At 44.2% G+C, this 26,635-nt stretch overlaps 1 protein-coding gene across 3 annotated transcripts in view; it reads left to right on the top strand.

The window, feature by feature from the left end:
• The window catches only part of LOC122940792 (alpha-2-macroglobulin-like protein 1), a 231,912-nt gene that overhangs the window by 108,149 nt on the left and 97,128 nt on the right, over positions 1-26,635 (top strand). For all 3 annotated transcript variants that reach the window (XM_044297555.1, XM_044297554.1, XM_044297553.1), the window contains exons 10-13: positions 4,046-4,155; positions 4,232-4,390; positions 4,838-5,065; positions 19,380-19,446. In XM_044297555.1, the coding sequence (XP_044153490.1) occupies positions 4,046-4,155; positions 4,232-4,390; positions 4,838-5,065; positions 19,380-19,446 (564 nt within the window). The remainder of the gene's footprint in view (positions 1-4,045; positions 4,156-4,231; positions 4,391-4,837; positions 5,066-19,379; positions 19,447-26,635) is intronic.

The following is a 26,635-nucleotide window of genomic DNA, read 5'->3' as shown; positions in this document are numbered from 1 at the left end:
CTCCTCCTCTTCCGCCGCTACCTCCACCACTTCTACCCCCAGCAGTCAGCCATTAGTCAGTAGCTGGAAGCAGTGTAGCACTGCTGTGGGGAAACGTCAAAAGGCCGTGCTGAAACTGATCTGCCTAGGGGACAAACAGCACACCGCTGCAGAGCTGTGGCTGTCGCCAATGGCCATAACTTGGTGGCTGCTTTGGAGCTCGGCAACCTGATTCACGTGCCATGCCGTATTAAACTTAGTGGTTTAGTGGTTTATTAAAACATACCCAAATTTGACAGAGCTACTAGTGAAGGTGTGCCGCGTGTGTGCTCTTTTTCGCAAGTCGTCCACATCTTCAGCCGGTCTGTCAACACTGCAGCAGACCGACTGTTGTGCAACGTGAGCACGCACTGGAACTCTACATTCTACATGTTGTCCAGGCTTTGTGAGCAGCAGAGGGTAGCTGTGGAATACCAGCTGCAACATGGTTGTCGCCTTTCGAGTCAACTTCCACTATTCACAAGCGAGGAGTGGGCATTGATGGCAGACCTCTGTGAGGTTTTAAGAAACTTTGATGAATCCACACAGATGTTTAGTGGCCATAACGCTATAATCAGTGTAAGCATCCCACTTCTGTGTCTACTTAAACGATCGCTGCTCACAATTAAGGACGACACCCTGAATGTGTCAGACGTGGAAATGGGGGAGGACTTTAGTGTGGGTGATAGCCAGACCACCCACATTTCATCTTCTCAGCACAAATTGGACCATGAGGAGGAGCTGGAGACAGTTGCCTCTGCTACAGAGGGTACCTGTAGGCCCTCACCTCCAATGTTTTATAGGGTCTGCTCACCTTCAGGCCCTCACCTCCAATGTTGTATATGGTATGCTCACCTGTAGGCCCTCACATATAATGTTTTAGAGCATCAGCTGAAGAGAAGGCCCTCACATATAATGTTTTAGAAGGTCAGCTCAGCAGCAGGCACTCGCCCCTAATTTTTTATAGGGTCACCAACATGCCCTCGCTCCGAATATTTTGGAAGGTCACCAGCAGGTCATCAAGGATAATTTTTCAAGGGTGCGTATGATGCCCTCATTTATGTGTAAGAAAGGGTGTATTGGAGTGCTGGTTCCTTGTAATATTTGTCAGCCCTTTCACTTAGTGCATAGACTTTAGGAGTGTAGCAGTGTACCTGAACAATTGTAGCATCATGTTAATGAGGCCCTCTTTTATGTGATTTACAGGCTGTATCGGAGTGCGTCTTCCTTGTAATTTTTGGCAGCACTTACACTGTATATACATATGAATATACAGGAAAGAATGTTTCCTAACAATTTTTTCTCTAAAATTTTTTTTATTTTTGAGGGCCTGGGTTTTGGGTGTTATTTAGTCGGTCTGTAAAAGTGCCGTACAACATGGTTCCCAGCAGCAACATTGCAGTCCAAGATCCATCCAGACATGGTCCCCCTGCTGTTCCTGATTGATTTCAGAGATGTTTCCATCGCTTTCAGACCTTTTCCTATGAACCAGGCACCCTCCCCTCATCCGAGCAGGGGGTGCCTGGTTGTCTCCCATTGACTTCCATTATACTTGGGTGCTCGGCCGAGCGCACGAATATCGCTATGTGTTCTGACCGAGTACCCGAACACCTTGGTGCTCTGTCATCACTAGAATTGTGATTGTTATATTTCTTTTTTTGGGGTGTAGAAATAGAAAAAAAAAATAGAAAAATGATGTCATAATAGGCATTTAGCTGTGAAGTAACATTGTACTACAGCCATTTACATGGCGTAGAAAAAGGAAATATATGTATGTTCCATTAGCTGTTCTGTGTTGATTTTACATTGTTTTCCTTTTTTGGGGGGGTTATTAATAGGAAAAAAAGGGAAAAATTTATGTCATAATTGCCGTTCAGCGGTGAAGTTACATTGTACTACAGCTATTTACGAAGTGTATTAATACGAAAGATACGTACGTCCTATTAGCCGTTCTGCGTTGAGTTAGCTTTTTTTTGGGGGGTGTATTAATAGGGGGAAAAAAGGGAAAAATATATGTGATAAGTGCCCTTCGGTGGTGAAATTACATTGTACTACAGCCATTTACATTGGTGTAATATAAGGAAACATATGAACGTCCCATCAGCCATTCTGCTGGGAATTGTGATAATTTTTTGGGAGGAGGGAGTTATTAATCAGAAAAAAATATATGTCTTGATTGCCGTTCAGCAGTGAAATAATACTGTACTACAGCCATTCACATGGTGTAGAGAAAGGAAATATAAGTACGTCTCATTAGCCATTCGGTGGTAAATTGTGACTGTTATATTTCTTTTATTGGGGGTGTAGAAATAGGGAAAAAATGTATGTGACCGAGTGAAGGTGGATGCTCAACAGACAGGATCAGTTTTTTGGGGGTTATTCTTCTGACGGTTCAGAGGAAGGGCAAAATAATCAGTGACGTCAACACAAACTTACTGCTGGCACCCTCTCCACTCTGTCGGGGGCTCTACTTGTATAAGCGTTTAATAGAACAGGTTCTGTAGACATCTATGTCAGGGATCTCAAGTCTCCCGGACGTTCAGGGAGTCTCCCGCTATTAGATAGCGGCTCCCTGATGCCCGCATGTGAAAAAATATATCCCGATAAAGGTTTACTTGCAGTAAACCTTTCCGGCAACCTGTAGCAGTGTTCTCGGCGGGTGCGCACAGTGCAAGAAGAAGCCGATGCCAGCAGTCCGCAACAGCGCATCAGGCTGAGCCTGTGCGCACGCACGGGATCTGAAAGCGGGAGGAGGGGGAGGGAGAGGCGGCACTGAGGAGTAGAAGGCGGCGCTGGGCACGAACGGTGATGCGTGCGGCTGGGCACCATGCATCCACAGACCTCCCCTGCTTGGGCAATGCAGAATGCTGGACATGAGAATATGTTTAGCTCACAGGGCTTATAGGTGGTGACAGAATCCAGGGTAATGAGCCCAGTCCTCCACACCATAGAGCAAAGTGTGCAGATACTGCATATGTATGGAAAATGTAATAAAAAGTTTGTGAAAGAAAAAAATAAAAGAAAACCTCCCGGAAATGAGTTTTTGCAGGTTGGGATATCAGCTGACGACGGTGTTAAAGGAGTGCACTTCTTCTTGGCGCTAACATCGACCTGTAAGGCTGAATTCACACTTGAGTTATTTAGTCAGCTTTGGCCTCATAACTGCCCAAATAAGTGAAGTGTGCAGTGATTCTAAGAGCAACGCCTGTCATCTGCATGTCATATTGACTCAGGCCTCTTGCACACAAACGTTGTGTGTCCGAGGCCGTATTGCGGCCCACACTGGCCCGTGTGCACTCTGCATCACAAATGAGGACCCATTCACTTGAATTGGTCTGCAAGATGCGGAATGGAAGCATGGATCAGAACCCCACAGAAGCACTACAGAGTGCTTCCATGGTGTTTCTGTCCGTGCCTCCGCACCGCCCAAAATTTGAACTTCTATTTTTTTTTGCTGTGCAGACAGATCACAGACCCATTCAAGTTAAATGGGTCTCGATCCGTCCCGGCCGCCGCACGGACGTTGCCTGTGCATTAGGGACGGCAAATCGCGATTCCCAATGCACTGAACGGATGCACAACATTCGTGTGCAAGAGGCCTCACAGTATTGTTTCACTACCACAGCAGACTCCCTATGCCTGTTACTGCAAGGCACAGTGTTCTACACCACTATACAGGCTCTCTGCAGCCCGGAAATAGTAGTTTTTTAACGTGGTTTGCCACAAATAAATTTGGATTGAAAATAAACGACCAAATCAAATTTTTGAGAACTCTGTAGTTAAAGGGATGCAGAGTTAGTAGTTGCACTGCCTATTGCTTCAGAGGTCCTAAAGAATCTCCTACCACATAAAAAGACACCAGTATTATAATTGGCACATGTTAGATGGCCGCCCTGTTAGAGATTTTATATAGGGGTCCAGGGGCTTCATATTATATCTCTCTCTCTAGCTAGTAATTAATTTTTTTTTTTAAATGTAACAACACAAATTTGATTTTTTTTTCCAACGTGTGTTCTCTTCTATGCAGGGGTGGAGTTATCCTCTAATGGCCAAACCAGTATATCAACTGTCATCAATAAACTGTCTTTTGTCAATGCTGACACTAACTACAAGCCCGGCATCCCTTACAGTGGTTTGGTGAGTCGCTTTGTCTTCATATACCATGTTCTGAAGATAAGGTTCAGCTTTTATATATTATGATTTCTTGTTGTAGATCAAAGTGGAGGATGCTGCAGGTCTTCCTAAACCAAACATTAAACTTAATCTGAGATGTGGCCTTGATTCGGTGTGCCAGACCTTACTGACCGATGAGAATGGCCAAGCTTCTTTTACTCTGAATACAACCAACTGGAAAGGCTCCTTGGATTTGTCGGTATGAGTCTGTATGCTCGTATGCAGTAGGTTCAATCAAACCATAGTGCTGTGTGTGCACTTATTTAAATGTTAATTTGGAATCTACAATGTAACATTTAAAAAAAAAATCCAATATGTAAGGGCATATTGCATTTACAATGGACAATGTTGAAAAGTTTCAAAAACATATACAGCCCTTTGCTACCAATATTACCCTTGGTTTGGCTGTACTGGTATGCTAGCAAAGTAAACTTTTTATTTTTGAAACTTTTCCTCTTTGTATTATTACAAGGCTCTGTGATAATGGGACTAAGGAAGTCATTCACTAGTGAAACATCTATGAGGTTTTAGAGGTCCAGCTGATGTTTGAAATGCTAAATATAAAAATATGAATTGTAAGGGAGAAATTAACAGGAATCTTCCAGTTGAATGCCCTGAAATATATTATGTTCTTTCATTTTTAAAGGTGCAAACAGACACGCCCAGAGAACCATATGTTTTTGAGGTAAATCAGCCTGATTTTGGTTTTGCCTCGCAACACGTTGTCCAATTCTACTCTCGGAGCAAGAGCTACTTAAAACTTAATTCTCTGGATGGTGTTCTTCCATGTGAGGGCCATCAAAAGGTTCATGCGGAATACATCATAAGTCACACAGAGCTGGAGGAGGTCAAGAAAGTGTCCCTGCATTACCTGGTAAGATATGCTAAATATACGGTTCTAATTATTCCTTAGGCTACATTCACACCATGGATAAGCAAAAACGCTAACCGTCTGCATCCATTCTAAACGGATCCCGTGGTATTATCTCTAAAATAGCCAAACACGGATCCGTCTCTAAAACCATTGTAAGTCAATGGGGGACTGATCAATTTTCTTTTGTGTCCAAGAAAACGGATTCGCCACCATTGACTTACATTATGTGTCATAACAGACCCGTCTTGCTCCGCACCACATCGCGGACCAAAAGACGCTGCTTGCAGCATTATTCTGCACCTTGATGGGGACACAGCCAAACGGAACGGAATGAATTCTGGTTCTGTTTTGTCCCTATTGACATTGAATGGGGACAAAACTGAAGCGTTTTCCCCCGCTATTGAGATCCTATGACTGATTTCAATAGCTGAAAGGGAAAGTGCAGATGTAAAAGTAGCTTTAATCAGGACATCAATGAAGCTTTTCAGTGCTCACTTTGGTCAAATGTCTCACAAATATCACATTAGCAAATGTTATTTGCTGAACAGTTGAAAGGGTTCTCCGGGTTCAGAGCTGAAAGCTATTTCTTATTCCTTGACTACATATGACTGAAGCATTGGAGCATTTCCTTTCTCAGATGCTCCCTCTTTGTCACGCTGCATCGCACAGCACAAGGGTTTGTTTGTTTTGTGCTGGTGACGCACCTGGCTTCACATCACTATGATAAGTGGAGACTTCCATCTGGCAGTGAGCCTGGTGACGTCACCGACACATCGCTGCCGGAGGCTGTTTTGGAGGCGGATACTATGCAAAGTAGTAGTGGAAGTCTCCTCTTAGCATATTGATGCGAAGCCCGTTGCGTCACCGTCACAAAACAAACACAGCCTTGCGCTGAGTGATGCAGTGTGACAGGAGGGAGCATCGGAGCAATCAGTTCAACGTTTTATATGTTTTTGTGTCAGTTAAACAAATGGCAAAAACGTGATGCAAGTCCAGCCTAATTCACATAGACTTTAAAGAGGACCTGTTTCCTTTCCTGACATGTCTGTATTAGTATCGAATTTGCGAATATTCGACGACTATTCTACAAAATATTGAATTCAAATATGACCCCTGCCGCTCATCACTAGTCCCTACAGGGACAAACCCATCTAGACTTTCACTGTAAATGGCTAGTAATTCATTCAAAGTCCTTCAGAATGAATCAGAAGTTAATGGTACAACATAGAGTCATAAGATAAGAACAGATATTTCAGAATTAGCTTTTCAAGGGTGATGAAAGCAGTGGCGTGCTTAGGGTGTTTGGGCGGGTCCTTTCTCTGTTCTCTGGCATTCCCCCCCCCCCCCAATACTTTAAAAAAAATTGTACCCCCTTCGCAGTTATATTGCCTTAATTGTACAACCTTCACAGTAGTTTTGTACATATGTGTGCCCCCTCACAGTAGTTATGCCCACATTGTGCCCTCTCACAATAGTTATTCCCTCTCTGTACAGTTGTAACGCCCTCTTTGTGTTTCCTTCACAGTAATAATCCCCATTGTGCCCCCTTCACAGTAATAATCCCCAATGTGTCCCCTTTATAGTAATAATCCCCATTGTGTCCCCTTCATAATAATAATCCACATTTTGCCCCCTTCATGGTAATAATGCCAACTGTGCCCCCTTCATAGTAATAATGTCCACTGTGCTAGTAATGCCCTCTGTGCCCCCTCCATAGTAGAAATCCCCATTGTGCCCCCTTCACAGTATTATTGCCCACTGTGCCCTCTTCACAGTAATAATGCTCTCTGTGCCCCCAACATAGTAGTAATGCCCTCTGTGCCCCCTAAATAGAAATAAAGTCCTCTGTGCCCCCTCCATAGTAATAAAGTCCTCTGTGCCCCCTCCATAGTAATAAACTCCTCGGTGCCCCCTCCATAGTAATACACTCCTCACATTGTCCCGTTTCTGAAGCTCACAGTCCTCTCTTCCCTGCAGGCACAGATCGCTCTGCAGCACGGTGTGGGCAGAGTTTATGCAGATTACCAGGCTGCAGCCTTCGCCACACATGCCAGCAGCGCGATCCATGGATCCATGCCTGCAGGCTGAATGTGGAGCAGGGAGAAGTCTTCCTGCTTCACCATTCGGTGCACTGCCGGCCTGAAGGGAGCGCTGGGAGCTGAGCGGTGAGTGACAGGACCAAGCTTCCAGCGCTCCAGCAATGAGTGCTTCCATCTGCTCATTGCTTCTGGCACCCCCCTGAGAGCCGGACCGCCCCCCCCCCCCCCTCCCCCCTTAGTACGCAACTGGATGCAAGTAGTTACTAAAACAGATATGGCAGAAGAGGTCACAGGTCCTCTTTAAAGGGGTTCTCCAGGGATGAAGAAAATAAAATTACCTAAAATATTACTTTATTATAAATATATTCCCAAATACCTTTCATTAGTTATAATGGCTTTTTCACGAACCAGCGGAAATGAACCCACTGTGCTACGTGTCCTACATCCTCTAAGCGCGTTGTCTAAGTGAACCCCTCAATCTTCACAGTATCCCTTATGGTGGGGATAGACTTTCCGAGGGGAACACCATGTCTCTACCTCTTGAGGAGGATAGGCACACAAGGCAGCTGGTCCAGGCAGACCAGTAGGTACCTGAGAAAGGTACCAGAGGTACTAGCGTTGTCAGCAGGCTGTCGTGACCAGGAGCAACAGTGCAAGACCAAAAGATGACACAGAGGTGAAGTAACAGGCAATAGGTCAGGGCAGGCGGCACAGGTACAGGTCAGGTAATCTGGTTTGGCAACAGGAGAGTCAAAGCAAGCAGGCAGGGATGAAACAGGTAGCAGAGTCCAGGAATACGAGTACGAGTCAGTAACACAAGCAGATATATGGAACCTTAGCAGGACACAAGGCTCTTGACACTGAGGCATCTTTGAAGGGGGCTGAGCCACTTATATATGTGTAAGACCGTGAACCAGAGAGGGCTCCCCAGGATACAGCGAAGCCACAGATGATGAAAGCAACTCCAACACCAGCTTTTATGAAAACAGAAACTTTAGTGAACAGAAGTATTAAACACAATCTCAAATGTAGTAAACATATTATAAAACTACATACGCTCGGCCTGGATGCCAAAACCCCTTAGCACGGCGCCCCAAGATGGCCAACAGACACCACTTGCGTTAATTTACCTATTGCGGGCACAGCTATCACTGCCCCGCCGTACCACTTATTACCCTAGGAAACAGGAACAATTGTGTCGGGTGCAATAGTCTCCCTTCCCTTCTTCCTAAACGACGACGTGACACATGTCCGTGACACATACTCCCAGTCAAGACGCTGGACTAACTGAAGTTTGCAGTGAAGTCCCTTGTTGATCCAGGAGCGAACTATAAACTTATAACTAGTAGGTCCTGGTGTTTGGAAATTTCAGAATCTGTTCTTCTGTTCTTCATCCGATGGTGACTTAAACCAAATAACAAGTCTGTCCATCCACAACGAGGCCCTGCAGGGTCTGTAGCTCCATTTTACAGCTTTTACAGCCTTCTGAGAACTGATCCTCTCTTTCCTGGACAACATCTGGATTGCTGACAGTCTCCAGTCACTTCCAACTTTGACTCTGGCCACTCCAGGTCTCACTGACGCCTGGATGCCACTAGATGCTTCCTTCCAGCTCTTGACTCTGCACTACATGCCTGCCAAGTCATTTCCTGGTTCTTTTTCAGCTAGTAACCACACCTCTCAATGCATAATTAATTATTTGCAGTATGTTAGCTGTGTGGGGACAGCGGCCTCTTGTGGCAACTTTTTTCTAGTAATATAGCAATAAAATGTATTAATGGGGTGAGGTAAAAACCTATCCTAGAATGTGAGGTTGGTATGCCTTGTGTACTAATAAGCACTATATTAACCCCTTAAGGACCCACGCCATACATGTACGGCGATGGTGGACGTGACTTAAGGACCAGCGCCGTACATGTACGGCTGGCTGATCGGGCGGGTGCAGGAGCTGCGCCCGCCTGATCAGCGGCAGGGGTCCAGCAGCCACTGATAGTCGGACCTCCGCTGTATGTGCCTTCTTTCCTCCAGACGCAGAGGATATCCCCTCGTCACAGTCCTGGGGATAAATAGATGATGGGAGAGATCTCTATACTGACCCCGATATATTTATACATAGTAATTAGATCTCCCATCAGTGAATAACCCTAATTTTGATAATCTTTCAGGGTACTGTAATTCCCTAATTCCCGCAATTACTTTAGTTGCCCTCCTCTGAACCCTCTCCAGCTCTGCTATGTCTGCCTTGTTCACTGGAGCCCAGAACTGTACCATGTGTGGTCTGACTAGTGATTTGTAAAGTGGTAGGACTATGTTCTCATCACGGACATCTATGCCCCTTTGATGCAACCTTTTATCTTATTGGTCTTAGCAGCAGCTGCCTGACACTGGTCTTTACAGCTTAGTTTGCTGTTCACTAAAATTCCTAGGTCCTTTTCCATGTCAGTGTTACCCAGTGTTTTACCATTTTGTATGTACGGCTGACTTGCATTATTCCTACCCATGTGCATAACCGTACATTTGTCAGTGTTAAACCTCATCTGCCATTTATCTGCCCAAGCCTCTAATCTATCCAGATCCATCTGTAGCAGTATACTGTCCTCTTCCGTGTCAATTACTTTACACAGTTTAGTGTCATCTGCAAAAATTTATATTTTACAAGATCATTAATAAATATATTGAAGAGGATAGGGCCCAGTACTGACCCCTAAGGTACTCCACTAGTGATAGTGACTATTGTTGATCACGAATATTCGAATTGCAAATTTTAATCGCGAATATCGGCACTTCGAGAATTTGCGAATATTTTGAATTTCGCAAAATATATTCGTAATTGCGAATATTTGATTTTTGTGAAAATACCAGTTCATGTGAATTTGTATGCGAATTTTATGCGAATTTTCGCAATCAAGAAAATAATGCCTGGAGATCATGAATTTGCGAATTTGCAAATATATGGCGAATATTCGCCCAAATATTCGCGAAATATCGCGAATTCGAATATTGCCCCTGCCGCTCATCACTAATAGTGACCCAATCTGAGTGTGTACCATTAATAACCACCCTCTGTTTTCTATTACTGAGCCAGGTACTTATCCACATACAGACATTTTCTCCCAGTCCGAGCATTCTCATTTTACATACTAACCTTTTATGTGGTACAGTGTCAAATGCTTTGGAGAAGTCCAGATATACGACATCAATTGATTCGCCGCTGTCAAGTCTAGAACTTACCTCCTCATAGAAACTGATTAAATTAGTTTGACATCACCGATTCCTCGTCATGAAGCCATGGTGATATGGCGTTATTTGCTTATTTTCATTGAGGTGCTCCAAGATTCCGGGTTCTGTTTTTGGACCCTTTTTGAATATTTGCACAACATTTGCTATGCCCCAATCATGTGGAACACCCTGTAGTCTGTGGTCCGTAAGTGAAGTCTCCTGCAAATTTTCCTTTCTTTAATTTCTTTATCAGCACGATATCTCCCACTTGGAATGGGTGAATTGGTTCCTGTGGAAGACAAGGAGACTTACGAGCAACTTTTTCCTCAATTTCATTTAGGGCTTTAATCAATCTGGTTACATTGGTGTTTGGGTTGTTCCTCAAACATGTGATACACCTTCCCACATAATCTGACACTAACTGTTTAATGCCTGTATTATAGAAATTCTGTGCTAGCAGCATGTGTGTTGTTTGAATGCTGTCGTGTCCTACTCCATGAAAATGTGCAATAAACAGAGGGGAGCTGTGCTGTGGTATGCATGGTTCCCCCTCTTTGCAGATTAATCCTGTCCTAGGATTCTTCTGCAAGATTGGATAACACCAATCGGCCATTTCATCGTCAGTAGATGAGGACTGGAGATCCACAAGCATCTGAGTTAACTCAAGTGAAGGAGGTACTAATTTCACCATTTGCAATGTGGCTGGGGCCATCAGTGCAGCCTTCTTGGCCTCCGCGTCTGCCAGGGCATTGCCTTGGGACACATGGTCTTTACCACCAGTATGCGCCCTGCAGTGGACAATTGCAATCTGTGAGGACAACCTTATGGCTTCTAAAAGTTGTATGGCAATTTGTGAATGTGAGATGTGCTTACCATCAGCTGCAATAAATCTTCTCCTTTGCCAAATGACCCCGTGGTCCCATACCACTTCATGTGTGTACCTGCTGTCAGTGTAAATGGTTACTGGCTTGCATTCATGTAGTATGCATGCTCTCGTGAGTGCAATCAATTCTGCTGCTTGTGCAGATTGGTATGTGATGAGTCTGGCTTCCAGGACAATATGTGTGTCATGTATGGTGTGTATACAACCATGTGCCTCTGTCAAGTGATCCTCAGGTCCTTTAAGTCCTAATAGGGTATTCAAGATAGGTGCTGGACCTGAGGTGTGTGTTGCGTATTTGATTTGGAGGGAGGGATTGCTGAGGAGTAGAATTTCATATCCAGATTGTCTTTGTGCGGACATGTTCTGTGTGTGTATGCCTTTGAGAAGGCCTACTACATCATGTGTGGTGTACAGGATAGTCTCATGTCCCATTGTGAGTCGTGTTGCAAGCTCAACCATCATAGCACAGGCTGCAAGAGATCTCAGACAGGCCGGCATTCCTTGGACGGATGCCGGAAACACCTTTGAGAAAAAGGCACAAGGACGTAACTTGCCTCCGTGATATTGTGTCAGGACACCCGCCATGGTTTTACAATTTTGTCGAGCATATACATGGAATGTGAGTTTGTAGTCAGAGAGGCCCAAACCTGGACTTGTCATTAAAGAACATTTCAAATAATCAAATGCATTAAACATTTCCTCAGACCACCTAATGAGATCTGGCATGTCTGCCAGAGTGGCTTGTCTCATTACATTGTCATAGTAGGAGCAATCAGGAATCCATTGTCTGCAGTAGTTTATCATACCAAGGAAAGATAACATTTATTTCTTGGTGTGCGGGGTGACCAGGCCCGCAACAAACTGTACTCTTTCTGTGCTAATTCTCCTTTCTCCCTTTGTGAGAACAAAGCCCAATTATTGAACTTGCTTTTTACACCATTGCATTTTCTTGCGTGACACCTTGTGTCCACATTCAGACAACCATTTCAACAAAGATAAACCATCTGTTACATTGGCCTCCTCTGACAGACTACACAATAACAAATCATCCACGTATTGCAAGAGCACAGAACCCTGGGGGGGTGCCATTGGAGGACAATGCTGTACACTATAGATGAATCACCATATCCCCGGGGCATACTGCACCAGGTGAGTTGACGACCCTCAACGGAAAAAGCAAAAAAAAGTCTGGTCTACTTGTCAACCGGGATAAAGTAAACAAAGAATTTCACGCTGAAACAGACAGCATCTGCAGTAAATGGCTGACAGCAACTGAGAAATCTCTCGGCTGTCTTTGTTTACTCATGGTTTTGGCTCCTGAACTTTTGTAACTATGTGTGGGGGTCTGTATCTTCCTGATCTCAAAGCATCCCGCTGCCTCCTTCTCATATAAATGTTTCCCAAAGTCTTGTATTTTGTCTGAGGTCCATAAGAAAACATTCTGCTTTAACAGTCAGCATGAGATTGGAAGGAGAACTAGGCTGTCACTATTTGCAACCTGCAGTCCCTGGTTGGGAGGGGGAAACTCACACTTAGATTTTCCTCCACCCACAGTAATAAAATTCACCAAATGACAGAGTGATAATATTACAGTGAGATATGTTCTTACACTTACCACCAGAACAATAGCTCTCACACAAACAGATGAATCTTAACACTCTATGTATCTTATACTCTAAATATACTCTAAATATAGGTATGTGTCAAACCAAGGTAGGTCAGTCTCCCTGAGAATGTTCTCTTACATGTACCCCTGGTACTAAAAAATATCTGTCGACAGTTAGATAAAGTAAATAGATCTCCCGGATATCCTTTGGTGTGTCCCTGACACAAATCAACTTACGGATAAATCTCGCTGAGACTCTATGCCGTACATGGCATTCCAAGTGCCGGCCTTATACATGAAAGTACTCCAAGTACTTATTATAAACTCCCGGAGTCTATTTTTAAGGTTTAACAATGTATCCCGGAAACATAATAAAAACTCACTGGTAGAGATGTGGCCAGTGCCCTCAGACCGGGCAGAGGACAAAAGGGATGTCTCTCTTACCGGACACGAGGATGGCCTTCTCTATCCCTGACAGAGCCCCCAAACTGAAAGGATTTGGACCTTTCTGGACCTCTACGACAACCTTGGTTTGAGACACTGACGTCAGGAGAGATGTTTCTCAGTTGCTAATAACAGACACACACAAACACCACTGAGAAAAACTCTAACTTTATTATGCTATAGCTTAGCCTTATATAGGCAGTAGAAAAGTTTGCATAACAACAGCGTTAAACCAATCACAAAGTTAAACATTGGTGCTCATACAGATACTACCGGAACATCCTTTTATGGTATGTAATACGTCACATATAGTAAGGCTGTTAACAGCCTGCATTTGTGGGAGGGGCGTCTGGCTATTTATCCCCCTACCTGCCGCTCAGCCAGGCGCCCGAGCCTCACGCACTATTCGCGGTTTCGAGCTCCCTCCTCTTCCGACCCGAATCTTGCTTCCGGTACCCTGCGCTCACGCGCCGCCGACGTCCGGATCGCAGCACGCCAGCCTGCCAGGTAATCAAGGCTCAGCTGGCTCCGTTCTAGCTGTGTCTCGCACCCGACCTGGTTTCCTGCCCCCTGGTGGTGCAGGCTTGGTTGCCGCTCCCCCCAGCATGATGCGCTCGCACGAGTACGGGCGACAGGGTTGGGGGAGCGGCATCCTAGTCAGTGAACTGCCAGTCCCATGCCGGCTCAGTATGAGAGCCTATTAAATTAAAAGTTGTATCATAGGTAGAATTCACATGTAACCATGCTATCTGGTATATCTGTTGGAAGCCTATTTTTTTTAAGGGCTTTTGTAGCTCAGGAGGCATGGTCAAATTCTGGTTTTGGGATGCAGGTAGCTCTCCCGCTTCCAGGGGGGGGCGCAGTTTCATTTGGGTCCCCTGCCAGATTGTTTGGGGCTCCGTACGTTTAATTTTGAGTTCATCTGCCTTGCATCACAATACCAGAATTTGCGATTTACGTGATTTCACTTTACTGTCTCAGAAAACAGTGGTTTTTCGTTTTCTGGTTCAAATCTGCTTCTGTCTCCTGGTCTTTACGTATGGCCGGGGTCCCCTGGCCCTCCCGGGATCTCAGTGCCTCCCGGATCGCCCAGGTTGTCAATGTTTCTGGATCGCCAGGTTGTCAATGTTCCTGGATCGCACAGGTTGTCAGTGTTCCTGGATCGCCCAGGTTGTCAGTGTTCCTGGATCGCCCAGGTTGTCAGTGTTCCTGGATCGCCCAGGTTGTCAGTGTTCCTGGATCGCCCAGGTTGTCAGTGTTCCTGGATCGCCCAGGTTGTCAGTGTTCCTGGATCGCCCAGGTTGTCAGTGTTCCTGGATCGCCCAGGTTGTCAGTGTTCCTGTATCGCCCAGGTTGTCAGTGTTCCTGGATCGCCCAGGTTGTCAGTGTTCCTGGACCGCCCAGGTTGTCAGTGTTCCTGGACCGCCCAGGTTGTCAGTGTTCCTGGATCGCCCAGGTTGTCAGTGTTCCTGGGTCGCCCAGGTTGTCAGTGTTCCTGGGTCGCCCAGGTTGTCAGTGTTCCTGGATCGCCCAGGTTGTCAGTGTTCCTGGATCGCCCAGGTTGTCAGTGTTCCTGGATCGCCCAGGTTGTCAATGTTCCTGGATCGCCCAGGTTCTGTCTTTGTTTTCTCAGGTTTTTACATCTGTTCTGATGCCGCTTGTTCCTTCCGTTAGATTGGGCAGTTGTCATTTTCCCTCCCTCTCCTTCGTTCATCTAGGAATTTCGAGGCAAGTCCGTTCTTTTTCATTAGTTCCATTTAAACGATTAAATGCGTTCATATCTCGTCAGGTAGGTTCGTACATTGGCCACCCTTCGGGGTATTCAAAAGGAGGGGAAGGGGTCCGTGAGCCATAGGCAACCAGTGTCCAGTAAATTGTTCAGGGATCTCTCCTCGTCATTGGATGGTAATCCTTTTGGGCCCTCCACTTTGAAAGCGGCCATGTATCCCACCTTTTATGGGTTCCTCCGGCCCGGAGAGGTTCTGGCCGGTCCAAAATCGTCATAACCATCCTCTGAAGCAGCATCTGTTATGGGGCCAGGGCCATTACACTCTCCTGCTTCCCTCCACCAAAACCAATCAGACGGGTCCCCCTTCTGAGGTTAAATTCTACCCAACGTTGTACGATTGGTGCCCAGTTCAAGTGCTGCATCAACTGCTAGCTCTCATCCGAGGTTCATCACCAGATAGCCCGCTCCTGCCACAGGCAGGCAAGCCTCTCAGCACCTCTCAGTTTATATCTTACATCCGTGCCCTCGCCCAGGGACCAGGCTATGACCCCAAGGTAATTTCGGGGCACTCATTCCGCATAGGGACGGCCTCCGCTGCTTCTCGGCATCAGGTGCCAGCCCACGTCATCCGGTCCATGGGGCGGTGGCGGTCCTCCTGCTTTACCAGGTATATACCCAATCCTCAAGTAGAGATACCTCGTGCCTTTCGATCTCTGGCTTTGTAATTTGTAATAAAGTATTGTACCTAACTGATGTTTTTTGCCCCCTTTTTCACTGCTGTACCCACGCCCGTGGCTCCCGGCACAATTCAGCCACTATGTTATGGGCAGGTTTCTCTGCGTACGCCGACGTTGTCCTAGCCCTGACCATAAATAGTAAGGCTGTTAACAGCCTGCATTTGTGGGAGGGGCGTCTGGCTATTTATCCCCCTACCTGCCGCTCAGCCAGGCTCCCGAGCCTCACGCCCCTCCCTCCCGCCCTTTTCTCAGCTTCCATCAGGTATGCCCTCTTTTTCACTGGTGTACCCACGCCCGTGGCTCCCGGCACAATTCAGCCACTATGTTCAGGGCAGGTTTCTCTGCATACGCCGACGTTGTCCTAGCCCTGACCATAAATAAGAATGTATGCAGTTGTGCCGAATGATCCTGAATGAGACAGAACATTTGTTCTAGTTCTAGGATATTCCCAGAATCTGTCCTGGGACAGATAAGGAAACCTAACTCACAGCGGGGGGGGGGGGGGGGGGGGGTTTATAACAATTCTGTACATGTAAGAGAAGACAAGATGGAGTCACATTTCCCTTCAGTTTCTATTATGTAAGCCTGAGAAAGTGACTTCAGACCTGAACTGGTCCTTTAAAAGTGGGTTTTGGAAATTTTCTGAAAAATTTAAAAATGTGTTTCTAAACTTCTAAGCATTCTAACATTCCAAAAAAAGAAAATTTAATTTACAAAATGATCCAAACATTAAGTAGACATATGGTAAATGTAAAGTAACAACTATTTTAGGAGGTATCATTATCGGTTTTAAAAGCACAGAAATAGAAATTTTGAAAATTGCTAATTTTTCCACATTTTTGGGAAATTTGGTATTTTTTTACAAATAAAAATGAAATATTTTGACTCAAATTTATCACTGTCATGAAGTACAATATGTGACGAGAAAACAATCTCAGAATGGCTTGAATAATTAAAAACATTTTAAAGTTATCACCACATAAAGTGACACATGTCAGGTTTGCAAAAAATGGCCTGGTCCTTAAAGGGAACCTGTAACCGGGATTTTGTGTATAGAGCTAAAGACATAGGTTGCTAGATGGCCGCTAGCACATCTGCAATATCCAGTCCCCAGTGTGCTTTTATTGTGTAAGAAAAATGATTTGATACATACAGTACAGACCAAAAGTTTGGACACCCCTTCTTATTCAAAGAATGAGAAGGTGTGTCCAGTTTTCTTTATTTTCATGACTATAGAAATTGTAGATTCACACTGAAGGTATCAAAACTATGAATTAACACGTGGAATTATATACATAACAAAAAAGTGTGAAACAACTGAAAATATGTCATATTCTATGTTCTTCAAAGTAGCCACCTTTTGTTTTGATTACTGCTTTGCACACTCTTGGCATTCTCTTGATGAGCTTCAAGAGGTAGTCACCTGAAATGGTCTTCCAACAGTCTTGAAGGAGTTCCCAGAGATGCTTAGCACTTGTTGGCCCTTTTGCCTTCACTCTGCGGTCCAGCTCACCCCAAACCATCTCGATTGGATTCAGGTCCAGTGACTGTGGAGGCCAGGTCATCTGGCGCAGCACCCCATCACTCTCCTTCATGGTCAAATAGCCCTTACACAGCATGGAGGTGTGTTTGGGGTCATTGTCCTGTTTAGAAAAATAAATGATGGTCCAACTAAACGCAAACCGAATGGAATAGCATGCCGCTGCAAGATGCTGTGGTAGCCATGCTGGTTCAGTACGCCTTAAATTTTGAATAAATCCCCAACAGTGTCACCAGCAAAGCACCCCCACACCATCACACCTCCTCCTCCGTGCTTCACGGTGGGAACCAGGCATGTAGAGTCCATCCGTTCACCTTTTCTGCGTCGCACAAAGACACGGTGGTTGGAACCAAAGATCTAAAATTTGGACTCATCAGACCAAAGCACAGATTTCCACTGGTCTAATGTCCATTCCTTGTGTTCTTTAGCCCAAACAAGTCTCTTATGCGTGTTGCCTGTCCTTAGCAGTGGTTTCCTAGCAGATATTCTACCATGAAGGCCTGATTCACACAGTCTCCTCTTAACAGTTGTTCTAGAGATGTGTCTGCTGCTAGAACTCTGTGTGGCATTGACCTGGTCTCTAATCTGAGCTGCTGTTAACCTGCAATTTCTGAGGCTGGTGACTCGGATGAACTTATCCTCCGCAGCAGAGGTGACTCTTGGTCTTCCTTTCCTGGGGCGGTCTGCATGTGAGCCAGTTTCTTTGTAGCGCTTGATGGTTTTTGTGACTGCACTTGGGGACACTTTCAAAGTTTTCCCAATTTTTCGGACTGACTGACCTTCATTTCTTAAAGTAATAATGGCCACTCGTTTTTCTTTACTTAGCTGCTTTTTTCTTGCCATAATACAAATTCTAACAGTCTATTCAGTAGGACTATCAGCTATGTATCCACCTGACTTCTCCACAACGCAACTGATGGTCCCAACTCCATTTATAAGGCAAGAAATCCCACTTATTAAACCTGACAGGGCACACCTGTGAAGTGAAAACCATTTCAGGTGACTACCTCTTGAAGCTCATCCAGAGAATGCCGAGAGTGTGCAAAGCAGTAATCAAAGCAAAAAGTGGCTACTTTGAAGAACCTAGAATATGACATATTTTCAGTTGTTTCACACTTTTTTGTTATGTATATAATTCCACATGTGTTAATTCATAGTTTTGATGCCTTCAGTGTGAATCTACAATTTTCATAGTCATGAAAATAAAGAAAACTCTTTGAATGAGAAGGTGTGACCAAACTTTTGGTCTGTACTGTATGCAAATTAACCTGAGATGTGTCCCTGAGAGTCCAGCGTGAAGGAGCCCAGCACCGCCCCGCTTTACTCAGAATCTCGTCCTTGCTCCCCGACGTCAGAAAGCCAGAGCGACGTAATCTCGCAATGCGTGAGCTAGCGCATGCGCAGTTCGTTCCCTGAGGCCGATGCCAGCACGGGGGAGGAACATTATGATGACACTGCACATGCGCTAGCTCACGCATTGCGAGATTATGGCTCTCTATCTTTCTGACATCGGGGAGCAAGGACAAGATTCTGAGGATGCGGGGCGGTGCTAGGCTTCTTCACGCTGGACTCATCTTAGGGACAGGACACATCTCAGGTTAACTTGCATATGGATCAAATCATTTTTTTTACACAAAAAAGCACACAGAGCTATGGGGACTGGGTATTGCAGATGTGCTAGCGGCCATCTAGCAACCCATGTCCTCCGCTCTATACACAAAATCCCGGTGACAGGTTCCCTTTAAGGTGAAAAATGGCAGTCCTGAAGGGGTTAAAGATGGTAGCACGTAAGACTACCATATAGTTCACAAAAAATAATTGAATTATCCACCATATTTTACTAAATGATTCTCAGTGATTTTAGGTTACTCCTAGGTTTCTCAAGGTAGGAGGCTCTGGACAATTACCCAGTTTGCCAGTTACTAAAATATAACCTGGGAAATAAATGACAAAACTACAACGGAAGATTTAACACTACTAGTGGAAACAAGAGTTAAGTATCTCTGCCCATGGCTGACAAGTGGAGATTAGCGGGATTTCACTTTAAAGCATTATATTTCCCCCATCATCCTATTTATTTCTAATTTCCTATTTAATTGTTGCATTGTTTTTCACAGTTGGTTTCCAAAGTTTCTATTAAAGACTCAGGGTCAGTGGACATTAACATTGAAAACACTAATGAAGGTAAGGCAAGATGATCACAGATGTGTTGATTTTAGGGGAGTTCTCTGGGCTACGGATATTGATGGCCTATTAGGTCAATATCATATTAGTGGAGGTCCGATATCTAACACCCTCACCAATCAGCTTTTTCGGGCAGCCACCATCCCAGAAACTTTATAGTGTGCCAGCTGGAAGCAGCCCGTCCCATACACTGGCTCAAATCTAACTTAAGTGAATGGGAGCTGAGCTTCAGTACATCAGCACTACCCAGTGTCCTGAGCCTTCTGCTTCCACTCCATACACTGTAGTTTAAAGCTCTACAGTTTAAAACACCTGATTGGTGGTGGTGGTGGTGTTGGGAGTCAGAACCCTACTGGTCTGATCTGATATTGATGACCTATCCTGAGGAGTCAAGTCTCCAACACAGGTCAGCAACCTGTGTCACCATAGCAGTTGTGAATCTATAGCTCCCAGCATGCACACTAGTAGAAGTGAATAGAACGTGCTGGGTATGGTAGTTTCAAAACAGCTGAAGTGCTGTAGGTTGCTAACTCATGGTTTACAGAGCTTCTAGGATTTTTCTTGTTCTCTTGCTCTCTTTTTTTAATTTTACTCTTTCTCTTCTCCATCTCCCTCCCTTCCTTTTTAAGTTCATTAACACAATGACAGTAACAGCAAATAAAGTGGCACTGACACAGCTATAGGGGCAAATAATGTTAAAAATACTGTGGCTTTTTAGGAACAAGCATTCAAAACTTATGCCTTAGTGGGGGCAGATCCATGACACTGTTTATGCACATACACATGTTAATGTCCTAAGAAACAGTGGCCTGTTCTGCATTATTGTCCCAAAATTATTTATAATTGTTATAATTATTCTACAGTTCGGGTGGCTCACCTGTCGACTCTCATGTATGAGGTGCACAGGTCTATGTGATTCACCCAGTCAGAGAGAAAAAAGAATATATATTGATTTGGTAAAAACTCTCTATTTGGAAGCACTCATAGGTATACACGGCGGTATAATAAGAGCTTTAATGTACTAAGAGCAATGAACCAGATTAAAACAAATATATATATATGTATAAAAAACCAAATAGATTACAGTTTTATAAAAGGCATCTCAAGTTCATACACTACGTCCAATTCATAAAACACTTAAAGCTTTTAGAATCAGATAAAAAGTACTGTAGGGATTTGCTCTGGTAGACAGGCTAGGGTAGGCAGTATAGAGGCAACCACAAAGTCTTTAACTTAAACAGTTCAGTGTTTTATTCACACATAAGGAAAAACAAAAAGTTACATTTTGCAGTCTAGGTGTTTGTTCATACCATAAAAAGTCCACAGAACAAAAACCTTCAAGTGGTTTGCAGTTTCTCCACCTGTGGTCCACAGCAGGCTTTAGGGGCCTGTTTCTCAGCATGCGGCTCCCGACCCTTTTGCACAGCACAAGTGTTCAGATCCCAAAACACACAGGGACTGACAGCGCTCCACTGTCAGAGAGGAGGAATCCACACACAGCTGAGACTGCTGGCTGGGTTTGATATAGGCCAATAAAGAGTTGGCCTGGAGCGTGGGGAGCAGCCACCCACCCAGCACTTTGGTTACTCCCAGTAAGAGCCGGCCTGGATCAGCTTACAGCCATACTAAAATAACAATGTGTCAACCAGCACTAACTGCCACTGACACTTGAAAATTCCAGCTCTTACTTCACCGAGGCCAGGAACCTCGGTGACACATACCTTCCGTCAATGACGGACCCTTGCGCTTTCCTACAGTACATATCAAGAAACCACTGCAGTGGCTAGTAGGGATACTGCTTCAAAACTAGTCCTTCAAAATTAATCTCATAATAGGAGATATTTTCAAACATATGTTGCAACAATAATAGGATTGAGTTCCTCTAGAGCGCTATACAAGGACTTAGTAACATAACATAACAATGTAAAGAATCAGAGAAGTTGTCCAATATATATCTTTATATTCACAAAACCTTAGTCAATTGTTGGTGCACTGCGCAAATCAGGTGCTATAATGTGCAAAAAAAGTGCTGTAGTATCTGAGCCCAGTTCATTCGTGGGTTACCGTTAACAATGGCCAGTTCATTCAGAAATTGAATTTGTGGTCGGGTGTCAGAATATGCCGTACGTGGCGTCCCACTGGCAATGACACCCTGACCCCAGTTACCTGTTCTTTTGCTCTTGGCACCTCACCAATAGAAGATACGATCTTCTGTCCCAATCGCACTTGCAGCGTCCCACGTGGTATTTGTGATACTAGCATCTCACGCGGTGGGGGAGTGTTCACGTTCATGATCCAAGTATTGTGTTCCATGAGACATCAGGATTGAATAGCACTCCATGAGGAGACTATCGGGACTGATTCCTTACATTGTTGCAACATATGTTTAAAAATATCTCCTGACTATTATGCGAATATTTTTGAAGGACTAGATTTGAAGCAGTATCCCTACTAGGCACTGCAGTGGTTTCTTGATATGTACTTTTTATTTGATTCTAGAAGCTTTAAGTGTTTTATGAATTAGATGTAGTGTATGAACTTGAGGTGCCTTTTATAAAACTGTAATCTATTTGGGTTTTTATACATATATTTATTTGTTTTAATCTGGTTTATTGCTCTTTGTACATTAAAGCTCCAATTATACCACCATGTATACCTCTGAGTGCTTCAAAATAGAGAGTGCCGGTCTTAAACAAATCGATATATTATAATTATTCTGCCCGTATTATGGACACACGTGTTGATTGTCAGATGAAAGAGTGGCTTGCTCTGGATGGGTCTGAAAATGTAATGTTTTGTAAACTTGTGCAAACTTCTTTCAGTAAGGGGCGGGGAGAGGCCTCCCGATCAGACACACGGGTGACAGGTGTGTGATCATCAAAAGTTAAGTCAAGCTGCGAACAAAGTGGAATCGTAAGATTGCTTGATGTTAATTATATGCCTGTCATTATGTAAGCAAGCAAGCCTAGAGCTTATCATGCTTGCCAGAATGCCAGATGAGACAGTTCTTTCTGGTTCCACCCTCCACTGCAATGATTAGTCATCATGGTCAGTGTCATCATCACCATAGTATTTATTAGACCCCTCCTCCTCTACCATTGACTCCTCCTCCTTCTCCAGTGGCAGATACTCTTCATCCTCTACTTCCTCCTCCATTGGACTTTCTCCATAAAGGATCCTAACAGCTACAGGGCAGCCAGCAAAATGTGTAAGCTGTTCTTCTTTTGCTGTACCTTGTTGAGTCAGTGTGAGCTGATAAAAATCGGGGTGATGACATTGTTCATGGCGCAGTCGTCCCTACTGTGACAAATCTGGTGGCCTCTTCAAAGGGTTTTAGCAGGCAACAAATGAACTGCCACTGCCTGACCTCAAAACATGTTCCCTGCTGAGGTGGTATGTGCATAAAAAAAAAATCACTCACTACTGTACACCACTTGTTCAAACGCTCTAGAACAGGGGTAGGCAACCTCCGGCACTCCAGCGGTTGTGAAACTACAACTCCCAGCACACATACTTGCTCTGCTCTTCTACGAATTCACATAGAAATGAATGGAGCTTGCTGGGAATTGTAGTTTCATAACAGCTGGAGTGCCAAAGGTTGCTGATCCCTGCTTTAGAATATGTAAGGTGGAATTCCAGCAAGTTGGAATGTCTCAAATCAAGAGGTGCTCAAGCGGCCGTAAGCAGATTTATATGCCGTGCGTGTAATTACGTCCAGATACTATTTTTAAAGCAGGGTGGTTTTGTCGTGTATCCAGGCATCCTAGACGTTACTCCCGGTCCCACAGTGACTCTGTGCTTACCTTTCTATGCGATGATTCAGTGTGTGGCCGGCAGTGGGATGTTGTGCATATCCGAATTACCTATGCTCTATCATCTGTGTACCCAGCGGCCTTAAGCTTATAAATAAGCCTCTTTTGAAAACCACTTATAGACAGTATTTTTAGAGTTTTGTAGTTCTAACTGGTAGACAGTGATTCCTGTCAGCACTCCCGGCTACGCAGTGTCTCTGTGCTTTCTTATTGATGCGATGATTCAGTGGGTAGCCGGCAATGTACAGTCATGCTTATTCATACTGTCTATGCTCTATCCTATATGTACCAAATGGCCGTGAGCTTATACCTACACCATAGTTGAAATCACCTTTGGGTGCTAGTTTCAGAGCAATGAAGCTGAGGTCTGTTTTCAGCAGTCTCTGACGTTGCTCCCGGCGACACACGGTCTATGTGCTTTCTTATTTGGGCGATGATTCAGTGTGTAACCGGCAGCATAGGATCATACTTTATTCGCTCTATTTAGGTTTTATTTCCTATGTATTCAGCGGCCTTAGGCTTATAGTTACAACATGTTTGAAGTATGACCCTCAAATATCCCTTGTTTAACGAGACCTGATCATATACTTGTTGGTCACTGACGGTGCTCTCGACCACGCATTAGCGCCGTGTTCTCTTTCTCTGCGATGATTTAATGTGTGGCTGGTATCATAATGTCACACTGCTTTACCAACGCTTAAGTTTTGTTATACTTTTATGTATTCAGCGGCCCCTGGCTTCATTTTGGTTCACCGGTGAGGATAAACCTTATGTGCTCAAGGCACAGCCCATTTAATTTAATCCTATTTACCCTTAATAATAATAACTAATTGTAATCACTAGCTAAGATGTTAATTAGTGTTGTGAACCGGGTCTACAAATGGCATTTGCCACTTTCCCCCACTTGATAAGTCATTCAAGACCCATTGAGTATGGTTCTTATAGTTTCTCTTTTGTTCAATTTGTATTTGTCTTATTTTGTTCTACACAGGTCTCTCAATATGCAGTGGTATGTCCATCCGAGGCGGTCCATCCTACCTCCGAGTCGGCGGCTTCCAGCACTGTCGTCTCATTTAAACGTTAAGTACTCTGAGCAGTTCACTTTCCTTAAATTCTTTCATAAGTATTTGACTCGTTGCTCTGCCACTCCTCATCACCCCCATAATGGCTATTAGCATTGCCTCTTATAACGTTAAGGGCTGCAACTCACCTTCTAAGCGGAGCCAGATTTTTGGGATGTTGAGGAGAGACAAAGTGAACGTAATCTTTTTACAAGAAACACATTTTAAGTCCCAACACTTCCCCAATTTATCCTTCTCATTTTATCCTACGTGGTTTCATTGTGGTTCCCCCAAGTCAAACTCTAAAGGAGTCAGTATCGGCTTCCAGAGCAAGATACCCTTCATCTTAGATGATCAGCTATGTGACCCGGAAGGTCGTTTTATTATGATTAAAGGCAAGATAGGCCAACACCTATATACCTTTATAAATATCTACGCTCCAAACAAACGTCAGATATCCTGGCTCAAGTCAATTCTACTAAAAATAGAGTCTTTTAGGGATGGCATTACAGTAGTTGGGGGGGATTTTAACCTAGTCATAAACCCCTTCATTGACTCCTCCTCACACAAATCAGCCCAATCCCAAAAGGGAATCCGTTCTCTATTAAAGTCACTAGCCAAGGCCCACCTAATAGATGTCTGGCGCACCATGTATCCGGATTCTAGAGATTACACTTTCTATTCATCACTACACAGATCGTATCAACGTCTAGATCATTTATTCATCTCAAAGGAACATCTCCATTTATGCTCTAGAGCTGATATAGGATCTATAATCCTCTCGGATCATGCCCCCATATATTTACACATGAAATCTCCCCTTAACCATAAACCCTCCAGTCATTGGCGATTCAATGAGCAACTCACCAATCTACCAGCCACTAAATCTAAACTAAAAGACCTTCTTGAAGAATATTTTAAAACAAACTGTACTCCTGAGGTTTCGTCTCAATCAATTTGGGATGCCCATAAAGCATTTATAAGGGGCCACTGTATCAGTTTAGGGGCCCATCTCAAAAAAGAGAGACAAAAACAGTTAGACGCCCTATATGAAAAAATTTGTCACCTGGAGAGTGTCCACAAAAAATCCCAATTAGAATCACACTTAATGGAACTCTCTTCATGTAGGGCTGCTATCAAAAATCTGTTAAACACGGCCTCTGCCAAACTTTACCTACATTCACAATATAAAATATTTGCCCACGGAAATAAAGCTTCTCGATATATGATGTCCAGACTTAAACGTCGAAAACTAAATAATTACATACATAAACTAAAGACCCCAGAGGGTGCTCTAACCTTTGAACCAAGTAAAATTGCTTCATTATTTAGAGACTATTACGAATCTCTTTATAATATTAATCCAATGCAACCTTCCTCCGAGGATACAGTGGTCCCGCCATCTCTTACTTCATATTTTAGTGGTTTGGCCCTCTCCACTCTCTCGGAACAGGATAAAGCTCACTTAGCTTCACCATTTTCTTCAGATGAACCCCTACAAGCCATCAAAAACTCCCCCAAAGGGAAATGCCCAGGCCCGGATGGGTTCCCCATACCCTACTACTTGTCTTTTCATGAAGTACTAATCCCACATCTTATACCAGTATACAATAGCGCCCTGCGGGGCATACCATTATCGACGGACATGACCAAAGCTCACATTACCTTAATACCCAAGGAAGGTAAAGATCATTCTATGTGTCCCAACTATAGGCCCATCTCTCTTCTCAATATTGATTTAAAACTTCTAGCTAAGATGCTCGCAAACAGATTATCAAAATTTCTCCCCTCATTAATCCACAGAGACCAAGTAGGTTTCGTGAAAAAAAGAGAAGGGAAAGATAACACGGCTCGTATCCTCAACATTATACACTATGTCAAGAGGAAAAGCATACCTTTGGTCCTTCTCAGCACAGATGCTGAGAAGGCATTTGACAGAGTCAACTGGTCCTTCATGTATGCGGCGCTGCAATCTCGTAATTTCCCCCTCCCCTTTATAGCAGCAATAAAAGCAATGTATCAACATGCCTCAGCTTCAGTAAGGGTCAATGATACCCTGTCAAATTCTTTTAGAATTAGTAATGGCACCCGACAAGGCTGCCCTCTATCTCCCCTCCTGTTCGTTCTTGCCTTAGAACCTCTTCTACAGACTATTCGGATGGATGTTGACATATTGGGAATAAATTTGGGAGACCAACAGCACAAAGTAGCCGCATTCGCGGACGACTTGCTTTTAATAATAAGTAACCCCGAAATGGCTCTCCCGAAAATTTATGACCATTTTGAAACATATGGATTACTTTCTAATTTCAAGGT

This window comes from Bufo gargarizans, chromosome 6 (assembly GCF_014858855.1).
Source record: "Bufo gargarizans isolate SCDJY-AF-19 chromosome 6, ASM1485885v1, whole genome shotgun sequence".
In the NCBI taxonomy this organism is placed as follows: Eukaryota; Metazoa; Chordata; class Amphibia; order Anura; family Bufonidae; genus Bufo; species Bufo gargarizans.
This window is presented reverse-complemented; position numbering and strand designations above follow the sequence as displayed.